Source organism: Pinus tabuliformis, chromosome 7, assembly GCF_031772625.1.
Source record: "Pinus tabuliformis cultivar Carrire ecotype Pingquan chromosome 7, CPIR1, whole genome shotgun sequence".
Lineage (NCBI taxonomy): Eukaryota > Viridiplantae > Streptophyta > Pinopsida > Pinales > Pinaceae > Pinus > Pinus tabuliformis.
This window is the reverse complement of record NC_142293.1, coordinates 980,884,943-980,911,171: the sequence shown is the minus strand read 5'-3', so window position 1 is coordinate 980,911,171 and position 26,229 is coordinate 980,884,943. Positions and strand designations below refer to the sequence as shown.

Below are 26,229 nucleotides of genomic sequence, written 5' to 3'. Positions count from 1 at the left end.
AAAAAACACCTTAGTAACTTAATATTCAACCTTCAGGGAAAACTTAGGCACAGTCATGCCAACTAAGTTACATGCTATCAAGTTGTAGATAACTTGTGAAAACAAATAATCTGAGGTGTGATGTCTAATCTTTGTCATTTTATTCGCAACAACATTTCATTCTCTAACGCATGAACTTGATCAAGTATATAGACAACTTGTGCTCAAAAAACAACATGAAAGTAAACTTTTCTAATAATCGTGAAAATATTTTAACACAAAATGGCCAAAATTATTTCAATCAGTATCTTGTAATACTAATTTCATCTTCAAGCTTTGGATGTTGTTTAAATGGACATGATACCAAGTATTTTCAATTTCATAGTTAAAAGACAACAAAATCAAAGGAAACATTCAAAACACAATCAAATAATAAAGAGAGTATATCATGGAATGAACATTGAAATTATAAAAAATATGTTTACCTGTCCACTGGTGCCTTGTCTGGCATTCCTAAAACGTTTGCTTGCCCAAAATAACCATGAGGTGAAATAATAACAACATTAAAAACCATAGGAATCCCTACTAGAAACATTTCCAAAGTCAATGGGTTAGGTCCCTAAAGGATCTCCAACAACAAATGAATCATATCCAAGACATGCTCTACATGGTCTCCCCATCCTTCTTCCAATCCCATTTATTGTAACATCCCTACACCATAGTCAAGTAAAAACAAAACGAGGCATTGATATTTGTTTTTATCCTTTATATCTACAAACTTTGAATCTGATTTGTTTCAGGAACATATTAATTCGCATTTAAAGCCTTCATTTCATGAGAAGGTATTAATCAAGTACAAAATTAGAAAAATTGACCTCAATGAGGACCTCAAACAATTCCTACAATATCAATATTTTTCTTGTTGTGATATCTTGGGTAGAAAAAATAACATATCTGCAAAAGAAAAAGTTTTATATTACTTGTGTTCAAACTTTGTATATGGTGTATTCTTTGGAACCCTTTTAAGTTGTTCCTTTGCCTTTACCAAATCAACCGATATCTTGGTTAAACTTTGTATCTTTGCTTTCAACATCAATTTCTCCAAGATAAATGTCACACATTATTATTTCCCATTTATCAACATGATACAATTTATAAATTGAAAGTCACATAAAATCAAGAGAAAACCCTTTTCTAACCAAAACAAACAAGCAAACAATGGCTCTAATAAAACTTCACACATCATAAATTACTTTTCCATGTGCTTAGTTAAAGGTGAGATTATTTGAATTATCTTTAGGTCATACTTAATGGGATATTCATATGTTTACCATGTGTCAATTTGGTGCTAGAAGTAATATATAAATCTAGGTTATTATCAATGAAATACAAGTAAAATGATGAAAAAGAACATTGTAAGGTAGTGGAGAGAGAAACATATTCATAATTAGGTTTCCCTATTTTAGTTTGATTTGAGTTTTTTATTTGAATATATAATTTTCTCCAAATAAGTGAAATATAAAAATGAGAATTGAAATACCCTGTGAACTTTTAATCAATTCACATTATATATCTCTAAAATGACCAAACCATTCTTCTTTGCTATTAGATAGAGATATATTGTGCATATAAGAATAATGAATTAACTATTAAACACAGTGATGCAATATATTAACCAAAGAAAGAAAAATGACCTAGTTGTGGTATTTTTGTGCTCGAATGAAATCCAACAATGGTTGCATGCTTTCTTTATCATGAAATAGTCTCGAAGAGAAATGTCAATTCAAAAATTTAATTCCATTACCAATGGAAGATGGTCGTGTTGGGCAAGGAAAGGATGCATTGATGGGTTCAAGGTCTAACTCCAATACATATTTATCCTTGTCACTACAAAATAAAACGTTGTCATCATTTTCTTATCCAGGTAAAAAGAAGAGTGATTCAGTATTTGTGCACCTATAACAGTATATGGAAAAGAGAGAACTAGTGTACCCTAGGGCACCATATCTCTCTCCCCATAAATACTAGTGTACCCTTAACATAATTGTACATACCACTAAAGGATGGAATTTTTTATTATACTTGAAATTATTGTACAATGTTCTAACTACAACCCTCCTAAAGGAAGAACAATGTGGTTGGAACATTATCCAAACCACACGGAGAAACTAACACTAAAGACATGGAGAAAACAATACCTTGAAAAACCATGAAATTTAACCTGAGGGACATGAATAACACCATTAACAATAATAATATCAATGGAAGGATGGCTTTGTTTATTATACTTGACATTATTGTAAAATGTTCTAACTACAACCCTCCTAAAGGAAGAACAATGTGGTTGGAACATTATCCAAACCACATGGATAAACTAACACTAAAGACATGGAGAAAACAATACCTTGAAAAGCCGTGAAATGTAACCTAAGGGACACGAATAACAACATTAACAATAATATCAATGGAAAGTGTATTTTGTACCTTAAATAGTGATAAAATATTCATAAAACTAGGCATACCCATAGGAATGGAACATTAACTAGATTTCACCTATATATGCACAAGTATTGAACAAATAAGATGTCTAACAACAAGTTTATGATTAAAATTGTTAGATAAAATGCTAAAAACCAACGAGCTTCATGGGTTGATAGATGTAGTGATGTCCGATCATTTTCCTATTCAAACTGTCATCTCAACAAGTAATTGATTTCACTTGGCATGTTCCACTTTATTAAATGTTCCTCACTTAGAGTTAGTGGATTTGCATGACCTTGTTTAGAGAGTTTGGAAACCCTTGGGCCCCTTGGCAAGAAAGGTTGAATTCTTTGGTGGGAGGCTATTGTATGCCAAATTGTAAAGCTCATGAGAGGGTGACGCTACATGTTGCTCCACAAAATGAGAAGGGAACTACGTGAGGCTCAACGTAGACTTGAGGAGGTTCACATCTTTCATGTGAAATATCTCCATGATATTACCCTTCAAAAGGATGCTACTTAGCTGAAGATGGAAATTTGAAAAAGAGAGCAATATATTGTTAGCACTGCTCAGGTCCATATACAAGACCAACGGATTCAAGAGGGGGATGAGGGTTCTAAGTTCTATTTTGAATTTCTAAAAAGGAATGTGGAATTTTCGGCACATGGATCTCTTGTTGAGGATCCTACTAAAGTGAAAGGTATGTTTGGGATTCATTTTCATACTATTTTTCTCCTTATGTTTGATGGATCATGTGGTGGATTGTGGATTCTAGGAATGCTTGTTGTAGGGTTATCCCACACAAGGATTATATTAGCAACAGGGAAAGGTTAGACAGTGACTTTTTGAAAAAGGAGTTTTTTCAACCCTTAACTCCATGAAGAATGGAAAATCACCAAGCATGGATGGCCTTTTTTGTGAATTTTCAATGCCATGTTGGACACAATTGATGATTATTTTCGTTGCTTAGCATCTAAAGTTGTCACTTCTAGCATTGAAACAAGCATTAAATATACTTTACCTATTATACCTATAGATTTTAAGAGCCCTGTCTTAGATTTCCCAAATTGAGACATGTGCCCATTATGGAATATGTTCCTTGAGTATAAATATAACATGTCTTTAGCCTAAAACCCAGAATTTCAAAAAGAAGAAGTGGTTGTTGTTTTAGCAATGGTTTCCAAGATTCAGAGAAAGTTTTTGAGTTTGCACCTAACATTGGCACATTAACTAAAGCCCAAATTTTCATTTAAAAGTTGCATTCGAAGCCCTCCCGCCTGACCATATAAGGCACTACTATGGGAGAAAACATGTTGAAATGATGAAACGCCTCCTTTGGGAGTGTCGCCATTCTAGAATGGTGAAACACCTCCTTTGGGAGTGACAATTTTCCAAGAGTCATTAGAAATTCATTCAAGACCATTACTATATTCTTCTTCAAGAAAAGCTTCACTGGTGTGCCACACTATTTAGAGATTGCAATTATCTGGTTTTCTCATCCTTCATTGGGATTTGATAGTGCTCAAAAGTTTTTTCCCTATTCACCCTTTGGAATATTAGGTATAAGTATGTTTTTGAGCCATGTCTTTGTTCATTTTTTGCACCATATGGGTTGATGAGGTACATCCAAAGTTCTTGGCCAAGGGTGCCTTGTTGATCAATGATGTTTAAGATACACATTATATACATTATTTTGACTTTATTTCAGCGCTAGTAGCTCTATGGAAGAGGAAATAAGTCCATTGTATATACCCCTCCACTTCTTGATTCAATGTTTCTAAATATTAAATGTATTTTTCAAATAAAAAAATATAATCACTAATATCTACTTGGATTTAGCTTACCATTGAAGCTTAAAATATATGAAACGTAACATAATTAGCCTCAAGGTTTAGTTCAATTGGTTGAAGTATATACCCAAGGCATTGTGTCAATGGGGAGGCCCTAGGTCATAAGTTCAAACTTGGTTGAATCCCTTGGGGCTATAATAGTTATTGTTATTGGAAGTTGAGCCACTCTCCATCTAGATATTGTAAGGAACAAGGAGGGGTTCCACAAGGTTTTCCTTGGAAAAAGAAATGTGACACAATTAATGATATGAACTATCAAACATTATCTCAAAAAGTTGGTGGCTAGAATCATATACAAGGAAAAGTCATTTATCCCCATTAGGTAGTTCAACCATAGTGAACATGTTCCGTTCCTCAAATGTAACACCTATGCAAGAATAGGTGACCAGAAGAAAGAAGCTACCCCCAAATTTGTAGGAAATAATGGGCTCGAAGCCGCAGAAAACACATAAAAAATTTCCAAATAATAGAGAAATTTTCAAGAAGATTTCAGAAATTAAATTGACCTTACATTATATAATTACGTATCACATACTACTAATTGTTGTTTTTTGTTAAATATGGTTGGGTCATTTTTATGAAATCTTGTAATTTTGTTGTGTCATCTATACGGTATCAAAGATTTGAATTTAAGTAATGAATATACCATTGGCAGTGTTTCCCTGGTATCAAAGTCAAAAAGAAGTTTGATATGCATAAATAAAAATATATAACAAAGCAATGAATCCTAAGAAGATTCAAAGGACACTGCGCAGATTCAATCACTAGAATTTGAATTTATCAACATAAACTTGTTAGCAGTTTAATTTTCTTCCCGGTTCAGTTCAATGCAACATATGGTTTAGCTAGATTTAGTTAGACATGATCAAAGTAAGCTTAACTATCTTTAAAAGATAATATAGGTGGACTGGCACAACAACGACACTCTAGTGGAACTCCAGTGTAGAAAAATCCTATAATTTTGTAATTTGGATTTTAATACAAGTTATTTAAAAAATTCATGGATAGATATTGTTTTGTGTGTAACATTAATGATAACCCCCCATACTCATGCCCAAGTTTTGGGGATCCATACCGGGTATTGTGTATCTATCTCCCCACATACACACCGTATCCATCTACCCAAGATACCTTGATTATAGTTAACAAGTTATGAAACTTTATACCTGAAGTCATGTCAGTGAAAAAGTTTTATTCACAAAATAAATTCATAAGCGATCTTAAACTAAAAGATTACATAGTTTACTAATTATAAGAATATTCCCATCAATCAGTCCCTCTGAAGCAGTACTGATGAATTTAGGTAGAGCCTAGAATCTGATCTTGGACATAAGTTGACAAACACTTCATAGATTGTTTTGTTGCCATTAAATCCACGAGTGCAATAACACTTTAGCAAGATAAGTGGAATGGAAGAAAAATAAGCAAAAGCAGTACAAAATCATTTACATTTCCCACAAACCAACCATATGATATTACTTTTGTTAATGAACAAGGGAATACAAATGTGAGGCTCCCACTTCGTCAACATACTTTTACTCTTGGGGCCAAATCCTGTAGGGGATTTCTTTTTCTAACTATAGAACTAGGAATTTGTGCGACACAATGGGATGTTATCCCCTCCACCCGGTTTCAAATCTCATAGGGATATCTTTGGCCTGTTGTGATAAGGCTCAAGGAGTAGACTCCCCCACCCTATTGTTAAGTCAATAATTTCTGGTATATCTAAGTTACAGGTTGTTGGATATACTCTTGATGTTATAGTGGCAACCACTAGGGTCGATCCCTTCTATTGTCTTATCTATTTAGATCTTAACTCTTGACATGCATTGTTAAACATTGATAAAATCCACAACATTATAAATAATATCATTCCATCTCAAGCATATCTCCAAGACCATCCAGTACTACTAAAATATGGGTGCCTTTTGAGATAAAGAATAACTCCATTCTCCCTGTCACTTGGGAATACCTCACCAGCAAATCTTGGGAGGTATGCACCGACCACTTTTTTTTTCTTTTTTTTAAACCACGTGATGAATCGGTAACTGCCAGTTCTAATCTATGGGAGACCCAGGATCAATCCTCATAGCTGCCACTATAACACCAAGAGTACATCCAACTACCTACAAGTCGATATACTAAGATCCTATGATTTTAGCAAATCGAGACTCTCGTGGCACCAAGCCGGGGGGGGGGGATCTGCTCTCGAGCTACCACCACAGCGGGTCATGTACTCAATGAGATTTGAACCATGGTCTCTTGAGATTCGCCCACATAGACTTACCGTTAAACGACACATCATTGTACTACCCAACAAGCATAGAAATCAATCCACCAATGGACTGTCTGAATTGGCACTAAAGAGAATAGCCTTAGATTTTAAATCACCTAGATGGCCCATTTAGTAGGACTCCAAATGTTTGAGAAAGTTTAATCCCTCATTACGAGGTATGTCTGCGCTATTTCAGCCATGTTTTGTCATCAAGTCTGATTCTTTATATAAACTAAAATGATATTTTCGAAACCCCACAAGAAAAGTATCTTCAAAAAATTACTTCTTCATCAATATGATAAATATTAAAGACTGACATATAAATACTTTCGTAACTCTCACCTAGACTTCTCTGATTTCATAATCTTTCTCCCTTCTCAAGACTCTGAAAGGTACAATTTCAAGATCTGGAACTACACCAACCAAAATCCATACTTTTTTAGAAACAAAAAATGGAAAGATAACTCACTAGCTGATGTCCCTGGTCAGCTATGAAATTAAAGATAAATAGACACTTCAAAACAAACTACAAAAATATGATAATAAAGCTACAGTGATGAGTTAAGCAGAGAACTGGTTCTTTAATTTTGTGTTCCACCATAGCTCTCTTGAAAAAATAATGAAAACAAGTTTGAGCGTACTAGCCATCAAAGCCTCTTCCAAACCCTCTGTCACAAGAAAAGTGTTCTAACTACAACACTCCTAAAGGAATAGCACTGTGGTTGGAACACTATCCAAACCAAATGGATAAACTAACACTAAAGACATGGAAAAAACAACACCTTGAAAAACCATGAACTTTGCCTAAGGGACAAGAAGAACACCATTAACAATAATAATATATGTGGAATGCGTATTTTGTACCTTAAATAATGATAACATATTCATAAAACTAGGCATACCCATAGGAATGGAACATTGACTAGATTCCGCCTATATATAATAAACAAATGGGTCGTTTCAGCATTGACGTAATTGTTAATTATTTGTAAGAACATTGTAGGATATTTCAAACAGTATAAATTGGTGTGTACATTGTCAAACCTGCATAGCCATTTCCTAACACTAAGAAGAAATTTTCTGCTCTCACAAGCCAAAATTCTAATGGTCTCTATCCACTCCCACCACCCCATCCCATATATTCCCGAAAAGTTTATACCCAGTACTTATTCGACAAAAGAGTGTGTTTAGTTGTTATAACTCACCATCAGATGCAGAAAATCCTATGGCAATGTCTTGACCTATAGTATATGGTCTTTCCATAGAAGGTAAAACCTAAAAGTGATTTTTGAAATTTAAAAAGAAAAATGATAAATGCAAATAATGTGAAGAAACCTTCTGCCTAGACTTGAGAACCCCTGTTGGGATTATTTTCCATATATAAACTTCATAGAAATCATGGAAACACTCAAGAAAGCCACATGAGACAACAACTCGACTTTGCACATCATCACTAAAGCAAGAGGAACACTACCACCGCAATAAATGTGGCAATCTTCCCTGCCACCATTCCTAGATGATGCTCTTTTAAGTGCTTTGCACTGTTGACAATCCACCATCCTCGCACCTCTTCCAAAGGGACCAGTGGTGGAAATGAGACCTTTTGGTTACGAAAAATTTCAAGGCTATGGCCTCATTATAGGAAACCACCTTAGGTGTAACAAATTGCATGGCTAAAGTAGCACTTTCAACAATCCATGAAACTCAAGAGAAAGCATAAAGTTCTGAAGCTACTATCACCATCTATGGCAGATAAAATACTACATATTTTTTCATTTGCATGTTTTAAAATGAGTCCAATTTGGGAACAAAAATTACAAAGGCTATGGCTTCATTAATGAAATACCTTTAGGTATATCAGAGTGCATGGCTTCAGGATTTATCCATGAGAGACTAGAAAGAGAGTAAAATTCAAAATCTCTGCAGTATATGAAGTCTTCTATATTTCATCATTCAGATGTTTTCCAAAAATTTCACAACATGTTGGCCTAGCCATGGGCTTTAGATTATAAATTTGAATGATCTGTTAATGAATCAAAAGAAAAATATCAAATCATAAAGTAAAGCTAATATGACTATCTGCAATGTCTAACCTGATAAATAGCTAGCCCTGCCATTAGAACTACTTTCTCTTGACGTAAGTGATTCATAACCCACTTGACTAAATGAAAATAAGATATGGGTAGGGGGACTGCCCTCACTTTTGAGCACACAAAAGTGGAGTGATCCCCTGGTCAACACCCATGTGGGTATGGGATGACCTCTCTTTAGAGAAAATAGAACCAAGGACACAAGTTCCACTATAAAATATATCAAGTACATGCAAACTACAAAGTAGGAAAACACATAAGTAGTGAAAACATCCCAAGCCATAGTTCAAAACCTGACTGCCAACTGATAAGCATTAAGTTAACCATTTCTCTTTACAATGGATTGCCCTCGAAATTTAAAGAGCTAAAAAATTAACAAGTAATGAACCCACAAAACTTTATTAGATGGTCTGCTACTATTAATTACCATATGGTGGAAGGCATTCTCTTTTTAATTGAAAAGCACCCAGTACAAATTTGCAACATATTTTCTACATTGACTGATCTCATGAATACAAGTTCCAACTATTTTCAGAATTATAGACCAAAATAACCAAAGGAGAAATTAAAAAAAATGGTGTGGAAGCGCCCACATCCAGTATCATGTTACACAATTTTATCAGTTGTTTTAAAAAAACCCTAGTGCACAATTTCCCTAGCCTATTACAGTATCTTTCCAGCGTTGGGGATTCCAATCAGCTATCATGGGAATTAGCTCATAGTGCAAAAAGTGAATGCCACAACGAAAAATGTGAACAAGATATCTTAAAAAGTTTTGAAGACTATAACAAAAATCTCACATAAGTAATAAATCAGATTGGAGCACTAATACTCCAATTATCATCTGTAAGAGACCTCCCCTAGGGTATGCTAACAGATTTAATTTCTTCTGAAATTAAATGTGATAAGGGGTGATAACTTACTTAATTACACGGCTTTTAAACAAATAAAATTTTATCATTTACATTCTAATCAGCATAAATTAAGGTGAATATTTCATTCTAATAAACTTTACAAGAGTAATCTATGGTGGAATACCTATACCGGTGGCTGATGGAGATACCTTTGTCCTACTACTCCTGTTGAACGCTCCTCTTGACGGACCCAACTAGATTTACCTCCCAGCCAACCAGGAAATAATCCCTAGCCCAGGAAACCTCCACAGGTTCCCTAGCCCTCCGAGCCCAAGTCCAACCAGATGTAATGTGTGTGTCCAAGATGAATGATCCAGACCAAGATGATAATACTTCCCTCCTCTCAACAACCCAAGAAACCTCCACAGGTTCCTAAAGTCTCCAAAAACACAAGTAGTCCAAACAATCACAACCAACCCCCACAATCATAAACAAGACCCAACCCCCTTTTCTCCATGCCCCCTTCCCTTTTTATACCCTCCTTTCCTTCTCCACCTCAACTACCTCTCATTAATGTCATTAACTTCTCATCCATCCTTACAGTTGACTTTTCTTCTCCCAAGTAAAGCTAGGAGTACATTTGGAAATGTGACATGAATATAGAATTGTGAATTTAATGGGAAATGACCATTTCTTCTCCCAAGTAAATCTGAAAAATACATTTGGGAATGTGAGATGAATATATATATTGATAATTAAATGGAGAGGACTATGTCTTCTCTCAAGTAAATGTGAGGGTACATTGGAGAATGTGAGATGTAATTACATGGAAAGGATGATGTCTTCACCCTAGTAAATGTGAGGGTACATTGGGAATGTGAAATGAATATATATATTGATAATGAGTTGGAGAGGACCATGCCTTCTCCCAAGTAAATGTGAGGGTACATTAGGGAATGTGAGATGTAATTACATGGAGAGGACCATGTTTTATCCCTAGTAAATGTGAGGGTACATTGGGGAATGTGAGATGAATACATATATTATTTGAAATAATGGAAGGAGACCATATCCTACCTAATATTCAATTTGAGAAGGTAAGTGGGGAATTTGAATAATGGAAATCATAAATTTTATATTAGACCAGTATTTCTCAATATTTTTAGATAATGTAAGCATTAACAAAATTTGTAGGATAAGATTTAAGTGGGGCATTACATACACCCCTCCTTCAGAAAACTTTGTCCCGAAGTTAGAATGAAAAGATGCAAGGAGTTTGAAAACATAGCAAATCAGAGAGATTTATAGCAATAAAATCTGATAAGTTAGACAATGACATTACTTCCCATCAAGAGTCTCCAACTGATCTATATCCCCCTATCCATCCTAGCATACTTCCGTTCCCACCCTATCCATCCTCTACTGCTTTATCAGTGGCAACGGCCATACTAACCACTGATAAAACCGACATGGTGGAAGCGTCGAATACATCGACCTAACTTCCCTAGCAGGGAACTGGAAATCGTCATCACACGTCTAGGGGAGCGTGTCCACCACTGCCCTCCCACAATTCCAGGTTTCGGAGGATACACGATGGGAAATGCCTCCACCCCTCCTGCAGGACTAGGGTCAATACCCTAATACGGACCACACTACAAAGCTAGTTGGACTTGTCATCGAATAATCCAGTCAAGTCGTCTTGCCACCTCATGAGATGTCTCGTCCTTCCCTCTTGGCTATCATATAGTTCTTTTCCCCCTGCGGGTTAGCTCTCATTCATGCATTTATATAACAACAAGACATATAATCTTCACATTATTAAGTCTAGTAGCCATGTGTCAATCTGGGAATTCTCACTAAGTCATTCATTTAAATAAATCATATCCACTTGAGCTATATATGAACCAAAATAATTCTGATAAGTTATGCACTAGATAATCCATCACTAAGTGAGTCATACATGTAGTCCATACATCAACCATTTCTATCATCAATATCAAATCTATCAACTAATCCATATAAGTAGTTTTATGTGTCAAACCAATTGCATCAATATTACATAATGTTCATAAATAAATAACATGGAACTGCAAAAGAGAAGCTTAACATAGGTAGCTATGTAAGTCAAAATAGGCATCACAGATGCTCAAAAAAGTGAGGGGTAGTCATGACGCATAGTCTCTGCATCCTCCCAAGTAGCAGATCTTGGGCTATAAGTGATCAATGACATGGTGTGGTGTCTACTTCATGGAGGATGTCACTATCTTGTATCGGCTATGAAGTTCACAATATCCTTGAGTATTATAATGTGAAAAAGGGGCAATCATGGGACTTAAGTTACTCCTTTCCTCAACATATTTTACCACTCTTCTTGTGAGCCTTTTCATTATTAATTTTACATACATGGCTTGGATTGCAAGTTTTCATTGGTTCTTGATAATCCTTATTGACCCCTTGAAGATGAAGCAGTTCTTTGTTGATCGTGGTTTGGGATATTCAAAGTTCCTTTCATTTTGATAGATTGTGATTTAGCCAGAAATTGGGTAAGAGCTCCTGAGGAGGGGTAGAGCTCAGTCTAGACTTTTGTCCATTCACTTTCTTTTATCACTGCCACCCTTTTTTTTTCCTTTTAACATTTGGCTCATGCTAGCATTAAAGTGTTAAGAAATATATACATTGCCTTGGGGAATGTGATTGTGTTTAGTATGAAACAATTTTATCAGAATTGGAACTGGTCCAAAAAATGAAATTGCCATTCAATCACGATGAAACATATTCTCTAGGACTACACGTTTGTTTAGAGGACTTTGAAATATATTCAAGAGCAACAGTCAGTTTTGCTTCAAGGGCAACTCCATTAGGAAACATCTTTGTTCAGAGATTCACATTACATAGCACACATTGTTTTCTCCGAAATCTGGCACTGCCTTAGAATCACTACTTTGTTCACTGTTTGGAGATTATGGTAAAAAACTTTCCATTCTTCTTTACAACACAATATCTTCTTTATGTTCATGAATATATTATCAGTCTCATTTTCAAAATATTTACATCCCTTCCTCTCTGTTTCTAAATCCCTCAGTTTATTGGATAAGAAGATATAGTATTTCTTTGCCTTTAAAGCATGACATTAGATATCTGGTGTCAATTTCTACAATGAACTTACCTCACAGATTGAGAAATCAATCCCGAAGTATGCCTCAATTGTGTCAGTCTCACACATCTGAGTTGCTGGATTGCATTACCATTGCTTTATTTCAAACCCAATCATCACTCATATTTCAAATTATACTTGTTCCACTAATTGTCAGTTGAACTACATTCATTGATCTCAAATTACCCGAGAAGAATAGTGGGGGCTCTACTCCCCTGGCAGATTCAAGTTGGCTGGCCACACCGTTTTCCTACAGTCTAATTTGCAAGTAGGTAAACAGGTACTGCTCCATAGGCTAGGCAGTCAATGCTTTCCTTGCCTGGAGATAGACTGCTTTCTTGCCGGGATAATAGATAGCTGGTTGGATAGAGAGACCGGACCTTCCTAGAGAGACTAACTGGTCAATCAGCTAATGAGCTATCCGAACTTTGAAGACAAACCTTGCTTATAGGAAATTTAGAAGAGGCACAAAAGGATAGGTTGATGATGCTTTACAGAAGAAAAAAAATGAAAATACAATAAGGATCCCATGGGCTAGTTTAGGTTGGGCTAGTTTCATGTCAGGTTCAGCTTTATGTTGGATGGAAGAATAATCAACTTCAATTGTGTGATGTTGTCATTAAAAGTGTCTAATGTTCCATAGGAGAGTTTCAATTCTCAAAGGTTGGAAATAAAGATTTCTCTTCTGCAATATATTGTCAGACTTCAAATGAACTTCATTTGGCTTCCTGCCATACTCACAAACTTTGAAAACTGATTGAAACTGTTTTTTGAGAATTGCAATATAGATGATATCTTTTATGTGAAATTAATGGATGGTTCTGAAAATGACACATTTTTTTACAAGGATATTTATATAAAATAAAAAAAAATCAGTTAATCACCGAAGAACAAAAATGGCAAGATGGAGGGCAGGGTATAGTATTGGGGGGAATGATCAAGGAAATTGTAAAGTGAACTGTGAAAGCAAGGCTGGAAGGTGTTTGGACCACTACTAGAGAAAGGGATTATTTCCTGAGAAGAAGAGTATTACAAAAGGTTGTAGATTAGTGACAAAGGGCCTATATCACAACTTCTAAAGATCAGGAAACATTTCCCATAACAAAAGAGACATTTGTATTCTTTCTCATAGAAGGGACAGAGATAGGGCCTAAAAATTTTTCTTTCATTTTTTATTTTATTAGCATTATCAGGTTACACATCTCATCATCCAATGCTCATCCACGTTGGATTATAGAGTGGACCTTGCTTTTCTTGGAGCAGAAACTACATGATAGAGACAGTTGTCCCTTTACTCCCAAATAAAAATGGCCAGACATAATTATGTAATAACATAAACTCCAGAAATTCAGTGTTAGGAGGACCACTACATCACAGTAGAATTATAACTACATCCCAGTGAATGCAGCTAACTGGGACTACTTAACCTATAATAGGAGAAAGTTACAAGGAAAGTTGAAGGGGATATGGCCACAGATCCGCCAGATTCTTTAATAGCCAGGATCCAAATGACGGCAGGAACGCCACATACAACAAATATAATAGTATTTTTTTAATTTTAAAGAACATATTCAAAGTTAAGAATCAAAACCATTCATGAATCACAACATTATAACTAAAATCATTAGATAATTTATAAATCTGAGGACTAAAATCATGATGCATCAAGCCTCGTACAAAAAGGATACCTGTAAATAAAAATTTGATTGTCTCATCAATGATTACTATATTAATATGATAATGAAGAGTATGTCTAACTACACATTCTTAAATGGGTCTACATCCTCATCATCTAAATATTTCAACTTTACATTACAATCAACCAGTCATCTTCACTGAAATTTGCCTTAAAGTCTAAAGATTCCCAGGTAGGTATGATGGTAAATGAATGCCATACACTGTTTGACAAATGCTATGGTCTATGCGCCATACTGTTTTAAGAGGACCCTCTAGAGTTGGACGGGATTGATTTAATAAAATATTAATGACACAGCCATCCCATGCACACAAAGAAAACTGAAAATTATGTATATATTATATACATTCATCTATATAATGTTTCAAGCCTTTCCTAGATGTTTGCTGCTAGCATCATCAGAAACTGAAACTAAATTTCGATTTCTCAGACCTTTCCTGCTAGCATTGTCATATACTATACAGACTACAGATGATAAATTACTTACCTATACAGCTATTCAGACTGCATATTATACAAACCTAAAACTCTAATGCTAGTTGCTTGGGATCCAGCATGTGAGGGCTAGCTGGCACAGGATCCCTTTTGGCAGCATGGGATCTGTTTCCTGGCTTGAAGGATTCATTTCCATGGCGGATCCGGATATTTATATAAATAAATAAATAAATAAATAAAAAATCAGTTAATCACCAGAAGAACAAAAATGGCAAGAACATTTATATTAATAAATTTCCATACTATGCATGAAATATTTTAACTCTTATGAATTGTAACCTTTTAGTTGGGTTAACATACATGTTCAAGGAAATATTCTAACAAGATTGTGCAATCACATTCCTCAATCTATTCACTAAAAAAAGTGGAGGGTAAAACCTAAACATAGATTTACTGATAAGGAGTAAAACCTAAACAACAAAAGTCATGACCTTGCTGATAATGGTATGATGGCTGTGTGTGAGAATACCTAATCCAGATTCCAGACATAAAATATGCACTGTTTAGCAAAAGTGGGCACATATCAATTAAGCTAGTCCAATTCAAATATATATGTTTGATAAGATAGAAATTTTATATCAATTACACAAACGATCAAATCAGGGCAATGGGACCCAAAGGTACATCAAGCTACAATGACCATGTGGGAGAGATTAGGCATCTCCTAGAAGGATAAATTACAGAGGTGAGTTGGACACCCCGAATTTCTATGTTGTCCATCTCCTTTATGACTGATTAAATACTGTATAAAACAAAATCCTGTCGAATAACAGAGATATTTACATTTATTTTGATTCTTGTCTACCAAAGAATATTTGTACAAGTAAAAGCCAAGCCCCTGCATGAATTGGTGGAAAACTGGCAGCTGCTTCACTAGTGTGCCATATTGTAAAGGATGAATTTAATAATTGCTCGACCTAGATTTGGAAAGCAGGACACTTCAATGCATAAACGCCACTTTTGCACCAATTTTTACACTTCAAAAACTGAAAAATAAGATAACAATAAATTCATGTTAAACAAGTAGACAATTATCTATTTCCTAATACTCAACATGTTTTTCAATCATATATAATTAAAAAAAGCAGATAATTTGTGTTCATTTACACTGCAACACTTTCAATACTGGCAACTATTCTGCAAAAAACACATTTAGCAATCACCACTTTATATAGATGAAATGCTCATTATAGGACCCAAATACATCTATGAGTTTTAAAATAAATGATACTGAATTAGGCTTCTCTGGTTTTTGAATGCCATATGCAAACTCTAAAAATATTTATCCTTACCGACTGTCCATACACCAAAAACCACATAACCCTAGACTAACAGAGCATTGTCTAAGCAAAACATGGTTCATGTATATGCCTTGTGTGTGACAGAAATGTCATTTGTCATATAACATCACAAGAAATTTATTCAGCCACTCTACATGAACGGTTCCTTCACACTACACTTGTTAAAGGTTGAACTTCATCAACAACATTTGGAACAACTTTTCTATTACAATTGGGGGATAGGGTAGACTCTGAAGCTATCTTTGGGTTGAAGTAATAGCACTCCACCACTCTCCTACCAATATTATGGGCAGTTTTGTGTTGTGCCTTGTGGATCATCTTTGGGTTTGATGTGATAGCATCTTCCTTAGTTCTGATACTAACATTGCAAGCAGTTTTTGTGTAATGCCTTGTAGAGCATCTTTGAAATTGGCTCTGGCTTTGACTTTTGCATTGCAAGCAATTACTGTTGTAATGCCTTATAGAGCATCTTTAAAATTGGCTTTGGCTTTTGGTTGTCATCTATGTGATGTTGCAAGCTATTTTCAAACTCATGTGAAATTTTGATATTGCAGTGCATGCTAATGGCAATGTCGTGAAAATGCTTGTGGGGAATAAGTCTGATTTAGCTCATATAAGGGAAGTTCCTGTGGAAGATGGGAAGAAGCTTGCCGAATCAGAGGGGCTGTTCTTCATTGAGACCTCGGCTCTGGATAATACAAATGTATTGTCTGCATTCCAAATTGTGGTCAAGGAGATTTACACTAATGTGAGCAAGAAAATGTTGAATTCGGATTCCTATAAGTCTCAATTATCTCTCAACAGAGTTAATATTATGGTTAATATTATGGATGTATATGGAGATGGGGACGGAGTGGAACCACCCGAGACAAGGAATTCTTGCTGTTGAGGATTCAGAGAAAAAGCTCCTTTGTTTCTGGGCTCCCTGAATATTATTTGCTTCATATGACCTTTTGTTGATTGAGATCCTTAAGGTTGCCTTAGGCTAATATAATTTTTTTTGTTTATTAGGAAAGTTTCAATATGTTGGATAAATTTTTTTTTCAATTTTATGAAGAAACCAGTAAGGGTCCCCAACTGGGCTTCTTAGGCTTGAGCCCTAGATGTTGTACACAGAGTAGAATAATAGTGATGTATTAAGTAATACATGCAAAGCAATCTTTTTTTAGAATGTTTTAGTCAAATTGATCTTCATTTTGTTTGAAATCATTTAGGGAATCTGGATTCCTGGATGGAGGTTAATGGACAGTTTGCAGATGCCCAGATCTATTGTCTGGCTCAATGTTGTAAACATTATTGCTACAGAATTCTAGGAATTCCTTCTCTGATTGTCCTTGAAGCAAGTTTATGTATATGGTATTAGCAATTTAATGAAAGCTCTTGTCAGATTTTCTTCTATGATTGTCCTTGAAGCAAGTTTATGCATATAGTGATAGCAATTTAATGAGAGCTCTTGCCAGATTTTGTTTGGGGGCAATATATTACCAAACCTAACATGCAAAAGCCTCACGATTTCATATAAATTGGCGCTGCAATTTGTAACATGAACTTGACTTCCCAGATCATGCCCGGGAAGTAGGTAAGAGATCTCATCCTTTAATGTAATAGAAATTCCATTTCTGAACAGTATAGTAGATGATTGTACAGGTTGCATAATGTAGAATTGTAAGCAGTACAGGTGACAACATAAATGAGCTATGTTCAACTATCACATAAAAGAAAAATTCTTGAACCTCAGTGATTCTGACATATACAAAGATCCTCATGTCTTTCATAAACATTTATCATTTATCACCCAAAGATAGTTGCAGAGTCTACCCTAGATTGGTGGAGTGCTATTACTCTACCCTTTGTCTCCAATATATATAGCAAGGGTACCTAGTCTCAGGGCCATCATATCTTGTCTTGTATTGTATTTATTGTAAAAGGAGTTTCTACCCTCGAAGTGGATTGTATGCATTGACTTCTTATAAGATGAGGCCTGGTGCAGTTCCTAGGTGACTTTGCCAGACTAGATTTTGGCATCTAAGTCAAAGAAACTCTAGCAGGGCCTTGCTTCACTGGTGTGGTTGACAATATTGAGCCATCCACCGAGCTCCAATCTTTCTGTGGTCTGCCCCATTCTAATGACATGTCAAAAGGAATGAGGCCAGGTGCCTTCCTTTTCAATTTTAATGTCTTCCTTTTCAATTAGTAATGCATAAAGAAAACCAAGACAACAGACAAAGTAGAAAGATTAAAGACTTCTGGTATTAGGTCTGAACTGTTTGAGAGCAAGTGAAAGTTATGACTTCTAAAGAAACTTTTAATTGAGTCCAAAATCTGGGAATTAAGTTGAGGGAGGAGTATCTACCAATCAACACTTGGGGCATTGATTATTTCCTGATTGAACTAGGGGGGAGTAATGGTGTCCTCATGATACAGTCACCTTTCCAACGGCCACAATGGGATTTGAAACTGTTAGAATTTGAAAGAAACAATTGTGATTCATCAGTTTCTTGCCTGTACTAGGGATTCATTGGCCTTGGATGTTACAAAAGCTTCTCCAGGATAACCCAGCTCAGCCCTCTTATCCCAGGCCATTACGCTGAAGACATTCTCTGGCTCCGCATTGGTACCTTAACAATCGAGATACCACTACTAAGTTTTCATATTATAGATATGATTGCAAACCAGCAAAAGTTTGCAGGTGAGCAAACGACTGGACCGTTACTCTCTGAGTGTGGGATAAAACGTTTAGACTTTTGGGTGTTTCCCCTGCTAGTATTGACATTGCTAATCTCTACAATCAGTCCACTACTCTACTGGATACAAATTTTTCAAGAGAGCAGTCTATATCTAGATAAGAGGCTCAAATGGGAGTCAGTTTCGATTCATAATTTTATTGTAGTAAAAACAGAGGCAAGGATATGCTATTCTTGGCATTTTCTTTTATGCTTGTCTATGATTTGTTCATAATCTTATTCCCCAATAAAGGACTACATAGATAACATTTGCATTTTAATTTTGTGCATCTGTTTGGCTAGTTTCATTGATAATTTTAGTCCCTGGTAAGAGAGTACATGGCATCTTTTCCTTGGATTCTGTGATTCAGGTAGTAAATTTTTGTCCCCCGCTATATTTTTTTTGTTTTGTTTTTGAGGTATTTTGTATTCTACATTTGTGATTTGGTTAGTTGGGAATTTTCTTCAAAAATTAATTGAGTTTTAAAATTCGGTATTTTTCCCTTTTTGAGCTTTCTGATTTGGTTGGTTTTTGTTTTCAAATTCACTCCATATTTGTTCACGGTTTATTGCATAAAAGCCTAAAAACAGAGTATAATGGTAAACATGGCTCTTTTTTCTTTTTGGCTTATTTTCTTAGCAAGTTTTGCAATATAAAATATGCATGCCATTGATATTTGGCCATTATATTGTTCAAGATACCTGAAGGACTAAGTCAACATGTAGAGCCATCAAGGAAAGCACAGGCTAACTAGTATGCCTATCATCTTTTTACAAATGACAAATTAATTTTACAAATGATTTTTTTTTTCAGACTTGCAAAATAATTTAAACTCTGCTTTTATATTTTCATGGAGCACACTTTGAGAAAATAGACCTGGCTTTATTCTTGCACATCCAAGAGATTTTTTTTGTATTGTGGGTCATTATGACCAACAATATCCAAGGCTTTAGGGTTCAGATTCCATAAATATATATTACTACTAGTTTTTCCAAGGGGCACATTAAGGGAAATATATTCCGAAAGGTAATTCTTTTTCGGGAATTAATGGATTGAATTTCTTTCTGCAAACGAAACCCCCTTAGCTCATGCATAGTAGGGCCTTTGAAGCCTTTTCCAGCAGCATGTATGGCATCAAACATTGGCTCATAATATGGTGAACGAGCAGCATTAAAGGGGATATCAGCATCATACCACCATCTAGCTATGTAATCACAAGCAGTCTCCCTCAATTCTTTCTTCCAATGGTCATCTAAAGTGGGTTGCATTTGAGTTTTACTAACTTCAGGACCATGTGCATCTGATGGAGAGGAGGGAGTGAAATAACTTTTGATAGTCACATCACCCTTTTTCAAATTCATTCTACCCTTTCCCTTATCTTGAACAGAACCAAAAGAGGGAGGAACATATCGGAAAGGGTTGGATGCCTCAGTTTGAGGGATAGAGGAAGAACCCTCAAAATCATAGTGGGGGTTGGTAGCCATCATTTTTTGTATCTCCCTCTTCCTCCCAATTTCAGCCTGTATGTCTTTTTGCGTAGCCTTATCTTCTTTAAATTTCTCAAAGTTGGCCAACAAATTCTTTCTAATCTCCCCAATTTCTGGTGAGGTACATGGGGTAATTTGGCCTCTAATCCCTGCCAAGTGTTGTTTCAGCCTATTAATGCCCCCAGGACCTTCCTTAATTTTCCTATGGCAAAATTTGCATTGCATTTGACTATCAACCATTTCAACATATGCCCAAGCAGGATCTCTTGCTCTAGGTGCCATTTTTTGACTAGGAAATGAAAGCAAACAATCTGAAAATGACCAAAAAAAAAAAACATTGATTCAATGTTCATTTATTTGACAAAAAACACTCTCTAAGATTTCTAGATATGCACCTAAAATTTATTAAGCAAAAACAGATTTATAGAGGTGGAAAAAAATACCTCCAGGCACAAACTGCCTCCTCAAGCTTGCTCCAAGAATCAGCTCCTCAATGCTGCTCCAAATGGCTGCCCAAGAAGCTCCTCACTCCAGCTACAATGCTCCTCCAAGACTCCTCACTGCTGATACAAAACAAGCTCAAGAACTGCTCACTAACTCTCAAAGAAGACTCTCACTCAAATGCATAAGACTGCTGTGAGTGAATGAGAGCACTTGGGTGTGTTAAATAGGGTTTGGGAGGGGGAAATGGACCCCAAAAATCATTTAGCATATTCATATAGCTGTTTGGGGTCCAAACCAAACAAAAAACATTTAAAAAATCCATTAAAAAAATATATTTGTTTGTTGTTTACGCTGCCTGGGCCGTTCCTTTGTGACTCGGCCGAGTCATATCGGAAACGGCCGGGTTGGCCGAGTCACCCATGACTCGGCCGAGTCATGGGTGACTCGGCCAACCGGACCGTTTCCAAGGCCGGGTCACTATCCTTGCTATTGAATCGGATCAAGCCGGCCGTTTCGGTTTCGAAACGGCCGTTTCTTAAAACAGGGCATGGAAACTGGAATACCAACCCAAACATACACTAATTCTAACCATTGTTTTAAGTGTGCCATATTGCAAGTGTGGAGAATCACATCCTATAACATCAAATGTATGTACATTAATGGATTTCTATTTCTAAGTAGCATGAAATGCATCACTGTAAGTCATTGAAAAAGAACAAATGTTATGAATGCTAGTGGCCCTTTTTTTTTCTCTGTTTAATTTGGGGAGAAGTCCTTCTAAGAACCTAAGGTGTAAGAGATCTCTTAACTTTAAAGTATACAAGGGTTGTTGGATTCTCACAAAAGTACGAATACCAAAAGCCTTGTAATCTTGGCCCACAATCAGTCAAGGGGTTCAATTTATATGATAGCTAATAGTTGTTAACTGATGACAACTTAATCATGTTGCAATCAAAGGAATGAATACAAACATGCATAAGCCCTATAATTGGGTGTGAAAGTCAAGAATGGATGTTATCCCTTTATATAGCATCTCCTAGAATAAAATCTCTATCGGTATCAATGTATTAAGAAAATGCCAAACCAAAACCGCAACCAGCCAGTTCACTCGAACTTAGTCAATTCGACCTCCAAAAATAGTCCAAATCAGGCCAAAATTGTCAAGAAGAAATCGGTCAAACTTGGTCAATGCACAGTCAACGCTGGTCAAATCAACAGAATTACTTCTCCAAATGAGCTTGGTTAAACTCAGTCAATTTGGCCTCCAAAAACAATCCAATTTAGCCCAAAACAGTCTTGAAGAAATCAGTCAAACTTGGTGCAACTTGGTCAACGCAGAAAACAGAAAAGTACAGTCAGCCCTTCACACGTGTGGAGGAGAGAAGCTGCCTGGTTGGCTAGTCAATGGGGCAAAAGGAAAAATTCCTACGGGTTGTTCAACCCACTTTTGGTGGGTATCAAGGACCATAGAATCTGAGGCATCTTCACAGTTCCCTTTAATAAGGTAATACCAAAAGAATAAATATGATTGCTAAAGAACCAATTCTAGCAGCCATTCTCAAGAAATATATTAAGAGCATTCAAGCCCTGTGCAAAAGTCAAGTGGAGAGATTAGGACCTTGTAGAATAAAATATCAAGAAAAAATTGCCATGATATGCTAATGGAGTCAAAGCTATTCATAAGCCCAAACACCATCCTAAATATATTTCTACAATGTGGAAGTCTACCTGTTGCTACACAAGAATTAGAGCTTGTTGAACATGCTCTTTTAATAGTGATATTTTCTGTTTGTTGTCATTAACCCCATTGCAACAAGACTCCAAAATGAAAGTTTGTAACCATAAACGGAAATCAAAGAAATCATTTTGGTGGACACACAGTAACTATTGTTGTACCCAGTTTAGTTCATAATGTTGCAGTCTCGACGTCTACCTGATATTACATCTTATTTTGGGCGTTCTTAATTTGCTCTTTCAAATTATGTGAACCAGGTGTTTCATTCCTTGATAATTGACGGTTCGAACAAGTTGATGAAGATTTATAGCCATAAAGGTCAATTAAAGGAAACAATCTGGTCGACACATGGTAAGTGGTACTGTAACCATTAACTCTTTGGATGTTCTTTTAAACATATATTAGCAATCTCTGTTGGCCCATCTGTTTAGAGATAACAGGCGGTACACATATTAGTTTTGTACTTCCCACCAACATAAAGAGCTCCTTCCAGATCTTACTCATGAATTCTAGATCTTAGTTGCTAATTATTGTTCATGGATAACTGCAAAGCCTGTGAATTTCATTTGAATCAACCTGCTCTACTTGACCAATTTAAATGTGACTTAAATTATATACTTGACAAAGCTACTGGAGACGTGAAAGAATAGTAGTTAAAAAAAATACAAAAAAAAGTCTACATACTTTTGACTGGCTATCCAATAAAAAGTGAGTCCTCTTCCAATCTTAAGGTAGATACTCATACATAAAGGCGTTGCTATTTTTTAATAATGCACAGAATCAAATATATCATAATGTTCACATAGTAACCAACAATGGAGCACACACATACTACAGAACAAATGAAAGAATACCTGAAGTTTAGCACGATCAGCATCAGCCCCATTAAAACATAAATGGTCGATTGCTGGATCAAGCACTTTCTGCCATGGCCTCATTGTTAGAATACCAGCAAAAAGGACATAGAGATCCTCACCTGCACCTAATTTTATACTATTCTCCTTGATCCCCTTGACATCTTCAAACACAAGAGCCTTCCAAAGCTTAGCATAGTGCTCCCGTGTTAATGGATCAAGCACCCCGTATAAACCATGGTCAAGTAATACCAATTCCAAATCACTTGATGGCATCCACATCAGTGACCCCAACTCCATCGATAAACTCCATTGTCAACAACCTTGATGTACTCAAATTCCAATCAACTTTGGGAATATAGATATAAGGTGCAAGATGAGGAGATAATCTTTTGAAATTATAAACACATTGTTCACTATTCTTTGCCTCTTATAGGAAATCTAGCTCCTTTGGAAGACTCTCACACACTTCATCAATTAACCACCTATAATTAAATGCAGAAAAAATCCAGTGCAAACTATTGACAACCAACTCTACAGTGGCGGTATCCACAACCGCTGTGTCAGTCAAATGTGTATGCTGAACCTGGACGGCAACTTTCCTGCCATCATGGGTGCGAGCAGCATGCACTTGAGCAAGTGAAGCACTTGCCAATGCAATCCGGTCAAACTCCAGGAACACTTCATGAGGAAGCTTGCCTAGTTCTTTCATAAACACATCACAGACTTGTGCATATGAAGATACAGGACACTTTTTCAGCATTGATGCTCTCATAACGAGTACATATTCCTCAGGAATTAGGTATTCCAGTCGCAACGGTCGCAGCAGTGAGAGCATCTCGGCCAAGGCGAAGGGGCAGCGCCCATAAGACCTTGAGTGTCACGCCCCTACACCTGCGGTAGTCTTCCAACAGCTTGTAGCAAGGTGCGGCACCACCGAACGCTTTCTTTTCACCAATACTAACATTCGTGGACTACGCCTACTTTCACTTTAACATTACTTAGCTTGTGTTTCGCAACCAAGTAAACATAATTATCCTTTATACTTAATGAAACCCATACTCATTCATTATCATCATGCAATTATACCAAGAACAATAACAATTGCAACAAGTATAAAGGGGAGGGGCAACTCCCCGTAATGTGAGTCTGCCCAACAATTTTATTAAGAATATCAGTTTACAATACAAGTGTGTCTTGGCCGAACCAAGTCTCACACTTAACCGAATAATAAAAAGAGAGGCAAACCTGTCTTTACAACATCTTGTGCATCTCTTGCACAAAGGACGGTGCTCACCCGAACCACCAAGAATCCTTGCCAAGTCTTACACCAAGAACCGCACCTTAGAAATCCACCCGGGCACACCTTGCCCAATCCACAACCGGTTTCAAGAGACCTCTCAAGTGCTTCTTTAAGACCTGCGCATGAGGTATGCGCATCACCCCTTAAATCTGCACACTCTTTACCTCTTCACCTTGTGCGTACTTCCAAGTGCGAAGTTGGATGTTCAAATGACATCAACACATGCCATATTTATATGCTTCTTAACTTGTTTACATATGTGGTCCCTTATGTGGGTGGTAGCCCCTTGGCCGACCCCCAAACTATCACAACGCACCCTTAAACCACTTATCCTTAAGTCGACCATACCCCAACGCAGCCTCCTCCAAGTCGTAGTATAAAGGTTCATTGCTCCACGCATTTTCCATAAGTGTCGTAATTCTGTTCACGGTATCGTCGCATTGTCGTGCACGGTTTCGTCGCATTTCTTCCGCAGCACCGTCGCACGCCCGTGTCGCCACGCCCGCCCGTCGTGCAGCCCTCGCCCGCCCATCGTGCAGCCCGCGCCCACCTCGTGCGCCTGCGCCCGCGCCCGCCCGCGCCCGCGCGCCCGTCGACTCGCCCGGCGACCAACCGCGCCCGCGCTCGGGTAGAACTCGAGGACCTTACATCCTCCTCCACATGAAATCGTTGTCGTCCTCAACAACATACCATCCCGGTAGCCATCCACCAAGATCATCATCATCCATGATGTTGACTTCTCAACACAAAGCAAACATCCTTGCAACATATGTAAAGCCTCATCTCCATCATGCCTCGACTTAGTGACCAACTGCCACCAAGCTCACCATACCAAGGTATGCACTCCATCAGATGTCATCTCGATCCCTGATTACTGACCTCCTGTCTTCATCATGTGTCCTCATGTGAACTGCTGCCATGATACTCCAACATAATGCTAACACATCTCTACACACTTCGCGACCCCATGTCTGAACTAGTCGAGTGATCAGTCCAACTATCACGCTCAAACCATGAGAGTGAACATCCTCATGCCATCATCAGTTGTTTCTCAAACATCTGCCACATCCTTGACTCATCAAGAATCTATCTCCATAATCCATGCTCAGGTCCATAGAACTTCATCCATCTCATCTGCAACATGCTGTCCATGATGTTTGGTGTCAATGTGCTATATGAAATCAGCCACATCTATCCCAACATCATCATGTGTGTGTGTGTCTCTTCCATATGAAGAGATCATCTCCTCAAACCGACTCTCGATGTGCCACATCTAGATCCATGAAGCACCCCTTCATCATATCTACAATGTGCCATCCCTCAAGTCATCCATAGAAACAAGTATGCACTTGTCTCATCTATCCATGTGCTGCCCATGATCATAGATCAATCAGCTCCCATGTGTCAAAGTAGTTGAGTCTCGGCTCAACCCATGCCCAAGTGTAGCCACCAAGGCATCATCATCATCATAACTCCATCACTCCAAAGTGTCTCATATCGATCCTCC

At 36.9% G+C, this 26,229-nt stretch overlaps 1 protein-coding gene and 1 pseudogene across 1 annotated transcript in view; one reads left to right on the top strand and one right to left on the bottom strand.

Annotated features, from left to right (window-relative positions):
- Positions 1 to 17,064, top strand: part of LOC149250894 (ras-related protein RABA5b-like) — a 63,071-nt gene extending 46,007 nt beyond the window's left edge. Inside the window, exons 2-3 of the mRNA XM_089453783.1 lie at positions 16,571 to 16,625; positions 16,730 to 17,064. Coding sequence (XP_089309909.1) covers positions 16,571 to 16,625; positions 16,730 to 17,064 — 390 coding nt within the window. The remainder of the gene's footprint in view (positions 1 to 16,570; positions 16,626 to 16,729) is intronic.
- LOC149250893 (putative ABC1 protein At2g40090 pseudogene) lies at positions 16,479 to 25,256 on the bottom strand (annotated as a pseudogene).
- Between the last annotated feature and the right edge of the window lie 973 nt (positions 25,257 to 26,229).